General features: G+C 40.2%; 1 protein-coding gene across 2 annotated transcripts; it reads right to left on the bottom strand.

Annotated features, from left to right (window-relative positions):
* Window positions 1-888: 888 nt before the first annotated feature.
* pfas (phosphoribosylformylglycinamidine synthase) lies at window positions 889-17,140 on the bottom strand. Of its 2 annotated transcripts, XM_060866745.1 has the most exons (30): window positions 17,007-17,130; window positions 16,463-16,552; window positions 15,008-15,135; window positions 14,218-14,377; window positions 13,976-14,081; window positions 12,613-12,805; window positions 12,165-12,270; window positions 11,799-11,939; window positions 11,557-11,681; window positions 10,349-10,477; window positions 10,098-10,229; window positions 9,888-10,016; window positions 9,605-9,678; window positions 9,343-9,499; window positions 9,116-9,177; window positions 8,828-8,989; window positions 8,076-8,180; window positions 7,427-7,558; window positions 6,300-6,530; window positions 5,914-6,094; window positions 5,749-5,832; window positions 5,293-5,448; window positions 5,097-5,216; window positions 4,875-5,020; window positions 3,911-4,118; window positions 3,722-3,813; window positions 3,368-3,482; window positions 2,943-3,089; window positions 2,613-2,753; window positions 889-1,882 (listed from the first exon to the last, which is right to left on the bottom strand). In XM_060866745.1, the coding sequence occupies exons 3-30, from the start codon at window positions 15,129-15,131 to the stop codon at window positions 1,563-1,565; spliced, it is 3,978 nt and encodes a 1,325-aa protein (XP_060722728.1). In that variant the 5' UTR covers window positions 15,132-15,135; window positions 16,463-16,552; window positions 17,007-17,130; the 3' UTR covers window positions 889-1,562. The 2 variants fall into 2 exon arrangements, with proteins under 2 accessions (XP_060722728.1, XP_060722727.1); XM_060866744.1 differs by lacking the exon at window positions 16,463-16,552 and having other exon boundaries at window positions 17,007-17,140.
* Window positions 17,141-17,418: the final 278 nt, after the last annotated feature.

Here is a 17,418-nt window from a genome sequence, read left to right as displayed (position 1 = left end):
TGTCTTTGGACCGGGGGAGGAAACCGGAGTACCCAGAGGAAACCCCCGAGGCACGGGGAGAACATGCAAACTCCACACACACAAGGAGGAGGCGGGAATCGAACCCCCAACCCTGGAGGTGTGAGGCGAACATGTTAACCACTAAACCACCGTGCCCCCATAAATATTCACAAATTGCACAAAAGAACATACTGTTGGAAGGTGAACGCTTACACTTTTCAGACACTGCAGGGCTGTCAATTGTCACGCGTTGTGCGTGACAGTCACGCATTTCGGTCTTTTGTCACGCTCTCCAACCACACATTGTATTTCTCACGCATAAAAACTTTTTGGCTATTTATCATATTTAATAAGCCGCAGCACCCAAAATGTATCTGTCTCTATGGAACCGGGCAAGCATCAAGCGCGTCTCCTCTGGAGCTCTTAGTCGAGCCTGACACTTATCAGCCAATCAAAAAAAGAGGCTACACAATAGCCAATCAGAAAATAGCACTACTGTATCTGGGTAAGATTTAACGCAACAACCAATTAAAAAAAAAAAAAACATATTAATTAGAAAGGTTATTTTCGATGGTTAGTTTGAACAAAACCTCAACACGAAACAGCTTGTCTCTGGATGGGACCAGGGCCGGCCCTGCGCATAGGCAGAATAGGCAAATGCTAAGGGCGCCGCCCACCACTAGGGGCGCCCAAATTATTATTTTTATTAATATATATGTATATATATATTTTATTACCTGAGAAGTATTTTATTTATATATTTATTATATATATTTTATTGCTGTAAGAAAGGCAAGGAAAGCAAGGTCTCCGTAATATAGTTTTTTTTATATAGTTTGTGTGTGTTTCCAAAATATTTTCAAAATAAAGAAAAACAGGACAAAGCTGTGCAGTTTGTTTCTGTGTAAGTTTATGAACAAAATGATCGGAACACAATTGTCTGTGATTCCAGGGGCACCTGGTGAAATCTTGCCTAGGGCAGCAAATTGGCCAGGGCTTCTAAACAATTGGTCTTTATCACTGTTTTTGTAAAATAAACTCAAAATATCAGTGTCCACTATTTAATTATTTAAGCCATTTTCATGAATCGTCAATTCCTATCCACCAGCAAGCTCTCCCCTCATATGCGTAAACTACCAAACAGTGAGGGTGAAAGCAAACATGATTCCTCTGACGCATGCTGTACCACACCCGGAGGAAAGTGCTGTCTACCTTCTTCCACATGCATGAGCCCACAGATCCCAATGATTGGATGAATGTCGCTGTAAGTGACAGGATAGAGATCGTATGTCATCATATACAGCCAATTTTGCTCCATTGACTTCACGGATGTGCAAAAGTGTTTCCTTATCACAATTGTAAAGAGAGAGGTTAGCTACAGGAATGAAAAAAAAAATCTAGTGTTTTATTTAGAATGCAGCCATCATCAGTTTGTTAATTATGTTTAATAGCTTTTTTCTAAATTACTTACGTAATTCTAATTCTTCTTAATCCAACATACAAACAATCAGGATTTGTTCTCAAATGTAACAGTGCAGTAGACATTTCCATAATCATAATCACTATGATGACAAATCCTCTCTCTGACACCACACAGCAGCGTTGTGGAACATGCTGAGCCAAGGCGAGGCACACAGTGAGGTTCTGAGAGGTGCGGGTGCCCAAGCCCACTGCCAGCCCAGCACCGTGCGCTCTGGGTGGGGCATCATGGCCAGGTGGCGGCCATCAGGAGAGCAGATACCCGCTATACCCAGAGCAGAGCCGTTTGGATTCATGGGGTAGGTCTCAGTGGGGGCTCCAGAGTCGTCCACGTAACGCAGGGGTGCCAGAGAGGCACTGATCAGCTTTTGCTGTGCTTCAGGCGAGCGGAATTGCATCAGACCTGCGCAAGATGATGTTTCATTAACAGGGACTGAAGAAATTTTATGGAATATAATGTAGTGTAGTAATGTAGTGCTCCTTAATATAGCATTTAAGTTAGCTAACAGATTGCAGAGCTGGATGATGTATTGTATTCACACATGAACATATATATTATAACAAAAAGGGCAGAATAAAAAGGTCAGAGAAGGTCGGAAGAATCGTTAAGTATATCATAACATTGTTCAGTGTTCTTCCCAATAAAAATTTTTTCCCCATCAGTTTTCATTTGTTCTGAGTGTTTATCATTTTTAGAGGAAGGCAGTAGGTAAGCAGAAGCAGGTTAATGCTGAACACACCAAATTGATTTTTCTTCCTCTCAAGCCTTAAATATAAAATCCATTAGTTTGTGCTGCACTTTGTGCCCCAGAAAGTACAAGATAACATACCTTGATAAAAGGATGTATGCGATGTATGTCGTGGTTTTGTGTCTACAATATGGCTTTAAACATTAACTTTAGCCATGTTGCGCAACTTACAGCCAACAAATAAATAAGCAATCACTTAATTATTATGTGTGATCAGATGATACTGCTACTCAGATTTATTTTTAAGTACATTTACTTGAGTAAATTTGTTGGACAGACTCCAAAAACAAACATGGGATAGAGTTATTGACTAATACCACATTACAACATCTCTGGCAACATGAATTATCACTAGTGTGATGTTCTTAACACAGACAGTCTCACCTTCTCCATGTGCAACCCACACACCCAGGGCAGATCCCGCCATGCCCTTCAGCATAACGGCTGGAGAAGGCAGAATGCCGACACTCACAAAACGCGACTCAAACCGACCGGACTTATTATGGGTCAATGCCACCTCAGAGCCTATGATGAGGGAGTGATGAAGAGAACAACATGGAAAACAAACAAGCAGGCAACAAAGAGACAAAAGATCTCCATGCATGTGTCATGATGCAAAATTGTCACAGAGATGATACAAAACAACATACATTAAGCATGAAAACTTCCTAATAAATGTAAGACCAACACTTTTCAGAAGTTTTCTTCACTCACCTCCATCCTGAGCTCCACCCACCCAACCAAGCAGAGCCAGGAGCTGGCAGCCATTACACACCCCTAGACTGAGTGTGTCATTACGATGTCGGAAACGCTCAAATTCCTCCCGGGCTTTGGGGTTAAAGGTGACAGTAGCCGCCCAGCCTAAGAAGACAACCAGGACAGATTAACATGCATATTATAACATTCTTTGCACAAAAGCATCAGACTTGCATTGATTATGAAAGAGAATGTACAGCATTTCTGCATCTCAAAGTGGTTAACAGAGCAGGAACAAATTAGTTTCCTGATTAGAAACAGCACCAGTACACACAGGTGTCATTTCATCCCTCTGATTTTAACAGAGCTACTTCATCATTTCAGTGAACATGGGTGTGGAATCCTTAGTGGTGTGTGCATGTAGTTATGTGTGTAAGGTTCACCTTTAGCTGATCCCAACACATCAGCATAACTGAAGCCACCTACAAACACAACAGCTCGGAACGGGTCAAGCGTGGTGGAGCCGGAGCATAGGTCCTGCATCGTCACATCCCACACCTGACACAGCATAATACAGTAAAATACATTCTGCCTAAAATTATGGGGTTATATTTTACACTTGCATGAAAAACATTATCACAAATCACTATTTTTGTAATGCACCAATGCATTTTAGGTACTTAATTGACGCGTTAATATAACTGTTGGATAATTGAATTTTAAATACATTTCCATTTTTGTTTGGGTCAGCGCTTTGCCAAGACTCTGATCAAGACCTGAGGTGTGTAATTTTGTACCTCAAATCCAGCCATGTACAGTGAGACAGACATCTCTCGATCTCCATTGCTGCCCTCCTCACGGATGACTGCAACACGCGGCTTGCCCACAGCTACACAAGGTTACAACACAGACATCATGTAAATCGACTAATTCATCAGACAAGCTCTTCTTTTGCTTTATTAAAAAAAAAAAAGTCTTCAGACTACCTAGCTCTTTTGCTCTGGGTGTTTTAACAGGGTCAAACGTCAGCTTGAGGTAAGGCTGTGTGCGGATAGATAGCCCATGTTCTTCCTGCTGTACGCACAGTGGATTGGCCTGCAGACACTCCAGCTGGAAGCTTGTGCTTTCCCATAATGCCCTGAGAGTGGGGAGACGCTCATACAGCAATTCCTGTCCACACAAGCTTACCTTGACCTGAAGAACAAGAAATAATTAATAATTAATAATTACTTCTTTCCTAGACCTCCATTTAAAAACAGTAACAGTATTTTCTCGTATTAGATATGTCACTAAAACAGAATCTTTACTTCTCCAATACAATAAATAGATTAATATAATAAATAATGAAATACATCAACTGAAACAAGCACTAATAGAAGCCCATTTGGCAGAAATTACACTAGTGTAAGCACAGACAGTGTGTCTATAACGTACAGAGCCGTTTCTACTGTAAATATTGTCAGAAATAAAGGGGATTGTGGAATGGATAGTGTTTGAAATGTGTATGTACCACTTTGTGACTTTGTTTCCCCACACAAAGGCTGACAAAAAGGAGAAAAAGGTGTTTCAGTACACGGATGTTTGACACAAGTTTCAGGGTTTTTTTTTCATGTTTCATAATTGCGATTGAAACAGACCTGCTGTATGGAACAGTGGTATGACTAAATCCTCTTAAACCGAGCTGCTAGACAATATTCAGAATGACTGAATGGCATTAGCTCACAACTGCCTATTCACTAGATAGCAGCCTGCAGCATTTAGTCTTAGTATTTCATCAAAATCTCTGAGGTTGCTGTCTGAAAAATGTATCACGTTTCACAAGTTAGATACATTTGGAATTCATCAAAAATTAAAGGTTAGTTTAACAATAACAGACTTTGACTCTGAAAACCTAAAATTTTACTTAATTCATGGGAAAAGGCATGGAGACAATAGTGCAGAACTGCTCACCATAGAGTCAGGTCCGAAACCACAGGTGGTACCAATCTTGTAGCAACGCAGCCCAGCGTGTGTGTAGCGCTCACACACACGTTCCACATCACTCTCACACACCTCTAACACCAGCCCCAACTCCTCAGAGAACAAAGCCTCCATCACTGATGAAAAACAGACAAGATGATCTTAAAAAGTGACTTTCTTCTCACAGATTCTGACTTTCAGATTTATACTGACCTCCAACTCCATCAAAAGGCAAGTCAACATCTATCCCACGATTTCCTGCAAAGGCCATCTCCAGTAGACAGGAAAGGAGTCCTCCATCGCTGACATCATGTCCTGCACTCAACAGATGATCTACAACACACACACAGTATTAAACTCACAAAGGCATTAGGAAGAAGATTAAAGATCTCAAAGAATAAAGCATCACCATGGATGAGTGTCTGGGTGGTGTTGAAGCAGGCTGAGAGAAGGTCAGGATGATCCAGATCTGGACTGCAATCTCCAAGCTGACCATAACATTGAGCAAGAGCAGAGCCACCCAACCTGTATTTACCAACACTCACAGGAACATACAGCAATACACCTGGGGGTTGAGAGAGAGAGAGAGAGAGAAGGTGAGAGAGAGAGAGGGGGGTTAGAGAGACAGAGAGAGAGAGAGAGAGAGAGAGAGAGAGAGAGAGAGAGAGAGAGAAAGAGAAGGTGAGAGAGAGAGAGGGGGGTGAGAGAGACAGAGAGAGAGAGAGAGAGAGAGAGAAAGGGTGTGAGAGAGAGAGAGAGAGAGAGAGAGAGACGGTGAGAGAGAGAGAGAGAGGCCCAGAGAGTACATTTCCCACAATACTGATCTTAATATTTACATATCCAAGTCCTAAAAATGCAGACCAACCTTTGCCCTCTGGGTCACCCAGGTCAGGTGTTACAGTAGCAGTGATATCAGGACAAACAGCATACACAGAGATGACCAAAGAGCCTAAGAAAAACAAAGAAGACAGATTAGCCTTTTTCGATTTAGAATACTCAGACACACACAAACAAGTGCACACACACAGACCTGGTGCTTTGACAGTTTCTCCACCAACACGAGCAGCCATGCTAAGCGAGTCCTTTCCACCATCTACAGCGATGCCCAACTGACCCATGACCTTGCACATAGCCTGGCACGCCTCCCACAGACATGCCCCTTCACCTGGCAACTTTGCCGCCCACATCCAGTTCCCGCTGCACTTTACATCCTAAGCGAGACACAAACAAAAAAAGCATGATGAATTGATATAAGGTAAGAATTCCTGAAATGTGGTAGATGATAACTTTTTTTATTTTATTATTTACTATTTAGTATTATAAGTGATAATTATCGAATCAATTGTGATTAGAATAGAGCTGTACAAGATCTGTACAGTCTCTTTATTGGTGTTAGCCACCAGAGCCACATTTTACCTTGAGATCAGTGACACGTGCAAACACCAGATTGGTGAGGGCCTCACCCACAGCCATTCGAGCTCCAACCGCTGGGGAAACCAGGCCTTTAATAGGCTGTTCCCCAATGGCTGTAGCAGCACCCTGGAGGCTGAAGGGTGATAGAGCGACCACAGCCACATCAGCCAGTGGGGTGTGAAGAGGTCCTACACACTGCTGCTGTGCCACCAATCCGGTCACAGAGCGATCCACCTAATACAAATAGAACAGACCAAGGAGTGAATATTGAGGGTGAATTAAATGAGTTTTATAATATTATACTTAAACAAGATGACCTCAACACCACTAACACAAATACCAACAACAAAAACACCAACACCACCACCACCACAGTACTTAATCTTTTGCACTTCTGGTTAGATGCGAACTGCATTTCATTGGCTTTGTACTTGCTTGATGATAAAGTGGCATCTAATCTAATCTAATGTGTCCAATCAAACATTTAGTTTTGTACATCATTAGCATGCTTGGCAACAAAAGTGCCCAAATCCCTGATATGAGAGACTCTGTAAAATACAGAAGTGGATCACTGAGGCTTCAGGGCTGTTTTGTTTTTCTTGTGAAGGCTCTTGTAAAGAGTCACGAATTCTGCTCTGCAATCAGCATTACAGCCCAAAAACCTGTCTGCCTCCATCAGGAGGTTTAAATGGGGCCATAGATAGAGATTGTAAAAGAAGATGAGCCAGACATGCTTCACAAATCAACCTGTGGTCTGAAATGTTTAAAACAGTCCCCATGCACAAACCTAATGTAAAGAAACTTATAATATTGTGTGTAGAGGAGTGCCCTATTTAGAATTTTTTCAAACCTTGTTTTTGTCTGTATAATTTTATGTAAACATTTTACTTTTCAACTTTAAACTGCATATTTCAACTCAAAATATAATTTTGATGCACGTCAACTGTCAAGAAAGGTGCCAATATTTCTGGAGGACACACTATCTCCAAAGCAGTCTGTTATTTGTGAAAAGCCTCGATCAGCTTGAAAAGTTGTGGTGCTTATTTTTAATCTGGTTTCAGAAAAATGATTAGTCCAAAATAAATAATGTATTTAAGAAATAATTCAGACACTTTCAGAAAATAGAACACCTTGTTGGTGAGGTAGCGTTTGCTGGCCACAGCAGGCAGGCGAAGAACTCTCTCAAGAGCAGGTAAAACAGAAAGTCCGGGAGGGAGAGAGAGAGGCTGCAGACAGGAGGGAACACGGTCCAGCCTGAACTCCTACACACACACACACACACACACACACACAGAGACACAGACACAGACACACACACACAGACACACACACACAGACACACACACACAGACACACACACACAGACACACACACACACACACACACAGACACACACAGACACAGACACAGAGACACAGACACAGAGACACAGACACAGAGACACAGACACAGAGACACAGACACAGAGACACAGACACACAGACACAGACACACAGACACACAGAGACAGAGACACAGACACAGACACACACAGACACACACAGACACACACAGACACACACAGACACACACAGACACACACAGACACACAGACACACAGACACAGACACAGACACAGACACACACACACAGAGAGACCCACTTAAATATAATGCATGATGTGGAATCCAGAGCATGTCTTTTATCTGGATTGAAGCATTACCAACAGCAGGCAGAAGAAGCACCAATCAAGGACGTCTGAGAACTGAAGATTTTTTTAAGAGGTTTCATTCCACATACCTTCTGAGGCATTTTTCCCAACACCCATTCAAGTTCTAAATCCACAGGGTTCCGTCCACTAATCCCAGCACTGTCAGTGTTGGGGACATCATCCACAAGAACAATCTAGAAGTTAGACACATATGTGCACGTGCACACACACACACACACGCACACACACACACACACGCACGCGCACACACGCGCACGCACGCACACACACACACACTTTGTTTGCCATATTGTTTTTTCTGTTTTACAATTAGTAAATGTCATCTACATTCACATCCTAAAGTATTTGAAAGGCAAGACCAAGTCTTTTATTTTTCATAAATATAGAGGTCATACGACATGGTGTAATTATCAGCAGTAAGAATAAGGAGGCCAGATTAGAATTCACAAAAGACATGCAAAGACAAGCCACAAAAGCTCAGAATATGAACCTCTGCCAAAGTGATGGCAAACTGTGGAGGAAGAATGGATCTGCTCATGGCCTAAAACATATAAGCTCATCTGCGAAACATGGCAGTGGTTGCATAACTGCTTTTGGAACATTCTCACTAATCTTTATTGATGATGGAACTTCTGATGGTGAAAGCTTATGATGGTGATCTTACATCAAAGGTGCCATGTTCTGAGACGTTTAACAGATGTAAATATCAGGAAACAAATGTTGAAATTCATAATTTTCATCGCAAACCAAAATGTCTTCAGTGTTAGTTTGTTTGTTAGTAAAAACAAAATAATGACATTTGATAATATTTCACACCCACCTTTTTATCGTCTGTAATGTTGCCCACAAAATCAACAGGGCATTTCTCCCTCTGACACACACTTTCTAGAAAACTCCGGTCAGACGGGCGGAGCAGCAGAGCATTACTCTCCTGATACTCCGCACCCCATAACTCCAAAACACTGAGGGTGGGATCACCTCTCTGCAGGAGGAGGAAGTGGATTATTAGAGATACTGACACATATAATAACTTGGTTATGATCAGTATTAAAGTTTCTGTACAATTTCTATATATAAAAAAAAAAAGATCTTGTAAATTGAAGCTCACTTTAAATTTGCTGGTGTAGATGATCGCTCCAGCGGGCTCACTCAGCTCTTTCAACACGTTTCCTAGAGTACAGTACACATGAAGTCTCTTCAGCAGGGTGGGGAGTGTAAATCATATGACACCATATAAAATGATTTAACAGCGAAATGTTTATGACTTGTGACGTGTTAATGACATGTCAGGCTTTTCATATTTATAGTTTAGTTGCGTTAAAATGACAAAATTACCATTGCCCCCTGCGCCCTGGTCATGGATACTGCAGATGGGGTTTCCTGCAGCTCTTTCCAGACAGGCCCTCAGAGCTCGATTCATCTTCTGCTCCATTTCGGCGTCTCCTCTTTGTACCGCACCCAAATCGCGATCGCTCGAGTTATCACCCTGTACCTACAGAATCACACACAAACAAGGTAAGATAAACACACAAAACAACCAGATACATCTGTGGAATGATTCAACGTAAACCCCAAGAAGATGAACTTCATAATCTACCTGTACAGAGGACGCAGCTCCACCCCCTACGCCAATCCTATACACAGGGCCGCCTATTTTCACCACCTCCATACCTAAAACCAGAGAAAAATGTTAAATGTCTGGACAGGAGATGCACATAACGATCCTTTTTCATGCTGTTCAAAGTCAGTGTACACACTCAAGGGTATCTTAATTCAGAATTCCACACACAGACAACACAGGCATTTCATATACTGATGTGAAAGGCATCCCTATAAATTTATTTCATCATCATAATCCAGGAGCTTCCAACATAGCCTACCTGACTCCGCCTCCTCTTTCTTCACGTGCTTGTCCTCAATAGAGCCCAGCCCTCCGCTGAACATGATTGGCTTAATCCATTCTCGGCGTTCACCGTTGGCCAAGCGCATTCCAAAGGACCGGGCAAAGCCTGGAGTCATTTAAGCAAAAATAAATCCAGCAAACATTTATACTAGGAACGAAAGCAAACCGCTAACATCGTCATATATACCTGCCAGCACAGGTTCGCCAAACTTGTTTCCGTAGTCTGAAGCTCCATCACTCGCCTCAATAGCCACCTGCAAAGGAGGGGCGAAGCTGGAAGGGTACTCCCAACCATTCTCCTCCCATGGAAGAGCAAATCCTGTAGCCAAATATGTCCAAGAGAAAAGCAGGATTTTCGTGCAACATTCATGCAAAAAATGTTCATGATGTACAGTTTAAATTAGCAACATAAGTGCAATAATAGCGCATTCTGAAAACCTGGGATGTGGAGGTTGCCAAAGCAATACCCAGCAGTCCCTGCAATCACGTGTCCACCTCGGCCTGCACTCTGTACGTCTCTGATTCGTCCACCAGTACCTGTGGTAGCGCCACTGAAAGGAGCAACCCCTAGAGCACAAAATAAAACCCATAACAAAACATCAACAAAATGGAAAGAGTCTTCATTTTTTTCCCCCATTGTATTAATCATTTCTCCAGTCTTCAGCTTCCCAGTTTTGAGGAGCCTGTGCCCACTGTAGCCTCAGCTCTCTGTTCTTGGCTGACAGAAAAAACCCCAACACAGTCTTTTGCTCATCCATCTTAACGTGTGCTGTGTTCTGAGATGCTTTTCTGCTCACTACAATTGTACAGGGTGATTATCTGAGTTACTGTCGCTTTTTAATCAGCTCAAACCAGTGTGGCCATTCTGAAGTCTATCCCAGGAAACTCAAAAAAGTGCACAAGGTGGTGGACATTCTAGACAAGGAGCCAACCCATAACGGCACAATCAATCACACACACTTACTGACATCCATTAACACACTAACTGATTATCGAGAGATGCCAATCAGGTAACAACGCATGTCTTTGGACTGGAAGAGGAAACCGGAGGAAACCACAGAAGGTCCTGAAGAACATGCAAACTCAATATACACACACACACACACACACACACACACACACACACACACATATATATATATATGGCAGGAATTTACTTCTACTGTAATAGATACTTTGTATGAAGGGATGTAGTGCATGTATTTTTCCTTTAAACTAAAAGAAAAATCTTTGTATAATGTATAATATGTATAATAATTCCATTGAGACACAGAAATATGTTAAAGAGCATTTTCATATTCACGAGTTAGTTTAATTCATGCACCACATCCACCCGAGAGTTTCCACATCATGTCGTGCACTCTCATTTCTAGAAACAATTATCACAGAGTTGCATTTTAAGAATCGCACAAAAGTGTAACAGATTTATTATTTTGCTCATCTATAGTATTGATATATTTTCTTTTGTTATTAACAGTTTAGACTAAAAAGCTGAAATCTTTTTTTTTTGTAATACCTGACACTGTGGCACAAATAAATCAGCTTCATAACAGCAATTAACTTTTTTTTTTAATAAATAAATAAAATGCCTAAACATCTTATATTGTGCATCCTGTAAACAGCACAAATCGTGTTTGTGCTCTGACCTGTGGGGAAGTTATGTGTTTCTGCAGTGAAGATGACGTGTCTGGTGGTGTGTCTGGTCTTATAGCAGCTGGCCTGCGCAGGGTCGGTGGGAAACATGCACTCCAGCTCCATGCCTTTAATACCACTGTGTATACACACACGCATGCACACACAAGCACATACACACGTACAGAATGAACGGCTGGTGCACTCAGAGTTGCTCAGTGATAGTAATCATGCTGACAGTCTCTCGCTCGCTCACCTGCTGTTATCACTGAACTTGATGACATTGTTCTGATTGCTGTGCTGCTGTGTGTCCATAATGAGGCTGAACAGTGTGTCCTTCTGCTCCTGGCCATCAATCACCATCTGGCCTCGGAAGAACCAGTGGCGACTGTGCTCACTATATTTGAGTGACATTGTATATTGGAGTGACATTTGTGAATGTGAAAAATGTGATTTCCACAAAAATATTTATTACAAAGAAACTTTTCTGTACAGAGGAAAAATGTTTTGTTGACACAAAACTTACTATTAATGGTCTGAGGGCAAAGTCTGAGGGCAGTTAATTCCACAGTTTTCTCAGTAGAATTATTATTTTTATTTTTTTACCTCTAAAACCACACACCTGTTGGACTGAGCCAGGTCAAAGCATTCAACACTGGTTGGATTTCTCTTCACCCTCTGAAACAATCCTGTGTAATAGTCCAGATCCCAGGAGTCAAATGCTAGTCCTGCTCACAAACACACACACACACATTTAACAGTAAAAAGACAATTTCATATAATGAAGTTAAATGTTGTGATTATGATAAATGCATACAACGCAAGATGTTCTAATAAGTTAACACATTCACTTATGAGACAGTAATGTCCTACTTCTCCACTCACATTCACTTATTATGCATGTGTGTGTCTCTCTCTCTCTCTCTGTCTCTCACACACACACACTTTGTGACCCAATAGACACCATTTCCCCTCACCCTGTGACAACTACACTTCTTCCAATTATGTTGAATGTCACGTGCCCCTGATCCCCTCTAAATCTATTGCACATTAAAAGACACATTGCTCACCAAGTTCATCGTTGGCCCTCTCCAACGCAGCACGACCTTTTCCTAAAATGTCAACCTCAAACACTTCCTGTGGCCGGACATCCACAGAGAAAGATGTAATGGGTTTGGTGTAGACACACTCAGTCATGCTATCATACAAGAGCCTGATTAACTTCTCCATCTCTTTATCTTTCCTGAGCTCATGCAGCTCATCCTTCAACAGAAGAAAGGATAAGAGCATGTTTACTGCAAATAGCAGAACACTAAGATCAATTAAATTGACAGTAATAAAGAGAATACGATTAAAATGAATATATATATATATATATATATATATATATATATATATATATATATATATATATATATATATATATATATATATATAGTCATATATTGTTTATACACACACACCCTATTTCAATTTTATGTTTTCATCTATCAACGAACAATTGTGATCTTTATCAACTTCTATCAACATACAACTAACCTCTGGCAAAAAACAAAACAAAACACAGATTTCAATATGTGGTTATTTTTTTCCAAAAAGGTAAACGAAAAATATAACTACACCCTATAATACAGTAACATCATTAAACAACAATAAAAAAGTAACCGTTTTCTGTAGGTGTTCATTAGTCTGCCACATTGTTTTGGAGACATTTTGGCCCACTAATCTTTACAGCATTGCGTCAGAGGGGATCTCAATGTGTTTTGGACTTTGACTTTACCATTCCAACACTTTTTTTCTTCTTTAACCATAGAGTTGTCAATTTACTGGTGTGTTTGGGATTCTGTTACATGACCAAGTTGTGGACCAAATTTGGGAATGAACTGACTTCACACTGAAATCTTGTAGGGTATTTTGTGGTCACCTGAAGTTATTTGTTTTTAGAGGTTGTTGATCACACAACTGTTATTTAAGCCTTGATAAATAAAAACATTGAATGAATTGAAGGATGATACTTTCTTTTTTCCTATCACTGAAGATTGGATCATCATGTTGGGGTGGCCAACCCGCGGCTCTTTGCCCGGTTTCATGCGGCTCTTACGTTCGTACCAAAGTTTGTATTTGTGTCTTTTTAATACGAGTGTTCGCTTCGCTTGAGTTCAATACGGTATTTGTCAAACGTGCATGTGAGTGGGATAAAAATCTCTCAACGTTTCCCAGTAGGAGCAAGATCATTTGAGTAAACAATTTGTGTCAAGTTTGCTCTCAAAATGGCAGGGAAAAAAAAGATGTTCATGTGTGCCCATGTGTATGATGTGTCGGTAACACAGTAAAAAATGTGGCTCTTGGTCTCTGACTGATTAGCCACCCCTGATCTAAGATTTATACACGTATATAGTTGTAAGCGCAAATATGTGCAGCGGTAGTGCAGACCTTGATGAGGTGCCTGCGAGACAGCTCCACCCTGGTCACCTGGCTCAGGCCTGCACTCTGGCAGATGGACACAGCATTTGTAGACCATGCAGTAGAGAAGTTGAGCCTGTAAGAAGCAGCAAAAATACTATACTATACTAGCAAAGACTATACTGAGGACTGTAGTGTGTAATCTGCTACTGTTCCAGCTACTATAAACATTACATCTATATTTTTCAATTATTTAAAGTGTGTTTGTGTACCTGGGGCCAATCTCCACTAGGATCTCTCCTGGCATAGTCGCTCGGAGACTGGGCTCATCAGACAGCCCTGAACACTGAAGAGGAGTAAACAACCAGCGCAGGATATCCCTCTGCTCTCCACTCACACAGTCAGTATCTGACAGAGATACAGCCTTCATCCCTAACAGAGAAAGGAATCAGCTATTTCATTGTAAACTACACATAAAACCTAGATTTTAATGCTTGAATTGTTAGAATGAGTGTTTCAAACTACATACCATAGACCGATATTCATGTACAAAAAAATTTAACACAGGGATGAATTCATATTTCTCCATTTAACACAGACAGTTAAATAGCTAGCTTGCCCTTAATGTAATTAATAAGCTAAATAAGGTTAAAAAAAAAAAAAAGAAAGAAAAGAAATTAGCTAAATACAGACTCTCTCAGTACACTCAGTACCGTAGATTTAAAATAAAAGTGTTGTGTACACATTTATTTAGTAATCTTACCAAACAGGCGTCATGGCTTTGAACTCTTTACATCCAAAAATGTGAATTTTAATACTAATGTAATGTAATTAATGTAATGTAATTTTAATTTTAATATAAACGTAATGCTACACGCTAAGCTAGATATGACTAATATTATGTTTAGCTGTCATATCTAACTTCCCTAAATGCTATTAATGAACTAAATATTGGTGGTTGTAAATTTTTTCCGGTTACTGAGTATATGACAAAGCAAATCAAAACCCAGCAAAATATTCCATGTGCACAAAATCTCAACCCTGTCCTGTTATTCTTCTCACCGTTCACTTCCACATTGTAGCAGAGTTCAGTGGTTATGGTGACCTGTGGATAAAGCTGTCTGACCCTTTGCAGGCTCCGCCCACCTTCTGTATCTGCCCTCCTGTAGAACCGCAAGACCGACATGATTCTGGCAAACACACACACACACAGACCCACACAGAGACACACACAGAGACACACACAGACAGATGCACACAGACAGATGCACACAGACAGATGCACACAGACACACACAGTTAAAATCTTGCACTGGTATCACAAAGCGCCAAGCAAATGTTGTCATGTTGTACAACACAGGACCATAATATAGCCAGTCTGGAGGCGTCAATCCCTGAATCCATGAAAGGTGACTCAAGATTAGGAGACAGACAGACAGACAGAAAGAAAGAAAGAATACAAACAAAAGAAAGGAAACTAGCACTGCTTGTTAGTGTTTAGACTTACAAATGGTAGATAGAAAGAGTGATGCAGCATATAGTTAAATATAATGAAGCAAAAGAACCTACAAACTAAACGCATTCGTATACCTATCACTGGTAGCCGCTATCTACACCCAGCATTATTTAAACAAACGTGTGAGACATGTGCTGATTCTGCCAATAATGAAAAGATCATTAAGCTTTAGAGGTTTCAAAATATTCATGATTTAATCAATACATTTAATTTAGCCACCTTGACACTATAAATATCGCATCCATATTAGTGTCACAATAGAGAGGATGCAAGCAGTGTTGCACTTTTTCTATGGACAAGCTTTTTATCTTTATTTTTATTTAGAAGAAATGTTTTATCTAGATAATTCAGCATGATTTAAAAAAAAAACTACAGATGTTAAAAGATTTTTTTTTTTTTTTTTACTAGACCACACACAACTCAGAAATTAAAACATTATACAGGACACACAAACGTAGAAATGAGATTATGCTATAGTAAACTATACGAATGTCTTACATAGGTTTGTTGATGTTTTTGTTAAAAGAACCTTTAAGTAAATTTAAGTAAAAAAATGAATTCAATTCAAACCGGTAACAAGTGGAAAAAATGTTAATCAGATTTGTAAATGATTTCTTTGGAACTGGAAATTATTACATATAAAGAGATGGTTGTATTTTGATAGGAGTGATTTTATTTTACTGATATATATATATATGGTTATTCAATTTATCATGTTGGTGGATTAGTTTAACTGAATAAAAAGCTGTGGTTTGCAAGTTGTTAATTTTGTGTCCCACAGTCTTACAAACTTCATAGGCACTGAATGTTAAAGTTCACTCCCAGTTAACCAGCACGTCTGTCTGGTCTCTTTACTCATCTCCCGGATCGGAAGACTTTCACAAACATTTTGGCAGTAATAGAGTGTCTAACCTTGGGCATCAACTATCAACCCAATCCCATATACAAGCAGATCCTTTAGGTTCAGACTGGGCCTGCTGTTTGAATAAATAAACACGTACATGTATTAAGCTGAGGCTTCAATACAAATGTATTCCCATGGACCCTGGCCCAAGATTGATTCCAGAGTGGTACTTTGCCCTGTGTATGGTCTGTGAATAATAATTGTAAAGATTAGTGGTTGTAATGGGAAATAAAATATCAGAAGATGCTCAAGGTTTCAATACTGGTAACATAATACAATAGTTATATCTCTGTTATGTACATATGAGCATCTGTGTGGAAAAAAAAATGTGCAGGAAAAAAAAAATCAGGATGAACTCAGGGTTAAACAGACAAACGTGAGTGTTGCACCACAGCCTGAACATCCAGTACTTCACTTATAAGCCTCTGTTTTAAACTCAATTACAATTGTATTACAATTACATTTGTCTTAAATAGACGCGACATTTGGTCACGTAACAAACGTTCCAATTTAATGAATGAACTCAAGTATTGTTTACATCTTTATACACAGCGTATCAAGCACTTTCTCACACTGTAATTTAGTCAACATAAAGACAATGTTACTACTCATTCCATGATGAAATTATGTACACATCTTACCTTCCAGTTTTCTCAGTAACCGGATAAGTTGATGTGATGAACCTGACAGCTCAAATCTGTACTGTATAGTCAGTATAGTATACAGACCTATTGACCACTGAAGGCAGCCCTGTACTCAACCCACGTGTCGGAAACTTTTTACCACCCGTATTCCGAAAAATCTTAGGGATTGGTTGTTAGTATCGTAAACCGATGTCTGATTGGATGGCGTCCGCTTACTTCAGGTTTTGAGCCAATCATAGAGAAGGAGGCGGGACTTTTTGGAATAGCAGTGCAACTAATAGCAACTAAGTTGCATCCCACTTGTAAACTTTTATATTCCGCCTACCACAGGTCTGTTAATTATACCGTCTGCACATGCGCAATGTTGTGCTGTATCTAAACACTTGCAATATATATTAAAATGTATGTA

The sequence above is a fragment of the Tachysurus vachellii genome, chromosome 3, assembly GCF_030014155.1.
Source record: "Tachysurus vachellii isolate PV-2020 chromosome 3, HZAU_Pvac_v1, whole genome shotgun sequence".
Classification (NCBI taxonomy): Eukaryota; Metazoa; Chordata; class Actinopteri; order Siluriformes; family Bagridae; genus Tachysurus; species Tachysurus vachellii.
Note: the sequence above shows the minus strand (reverse complement) of the source record. Positions and strands in the feature narration are given on the sequence as shown.

What these genes read in the sequence shown, in the direction of transcription:
- pfas (XM_060866744.1), bottom strand. Translation starts at nt 15,131, where the DNA reads ATGTCGGTCTTGCGGTTCTACAGGAGGGCAGATACAGAAGGTGGGCGG. An exon ending in GAGGGCCAACGATGAACTTG is followed by an intron (nt 12,271 to 12,612) that starts GTGAGCAATGTG and finishes GTTTGTGAGCAG; the next exon opens with GACTAGCATTTGACTCCTGG. An exon ending in GAGCTGCGTCCTCTGTACAG is followed by an intron (nt 9,500 to 9,604) that starts GTAGATTATGAA and finishes GTGATTCTGTAG; the next exon opens with GTACAGGGTGATAACTCGAG.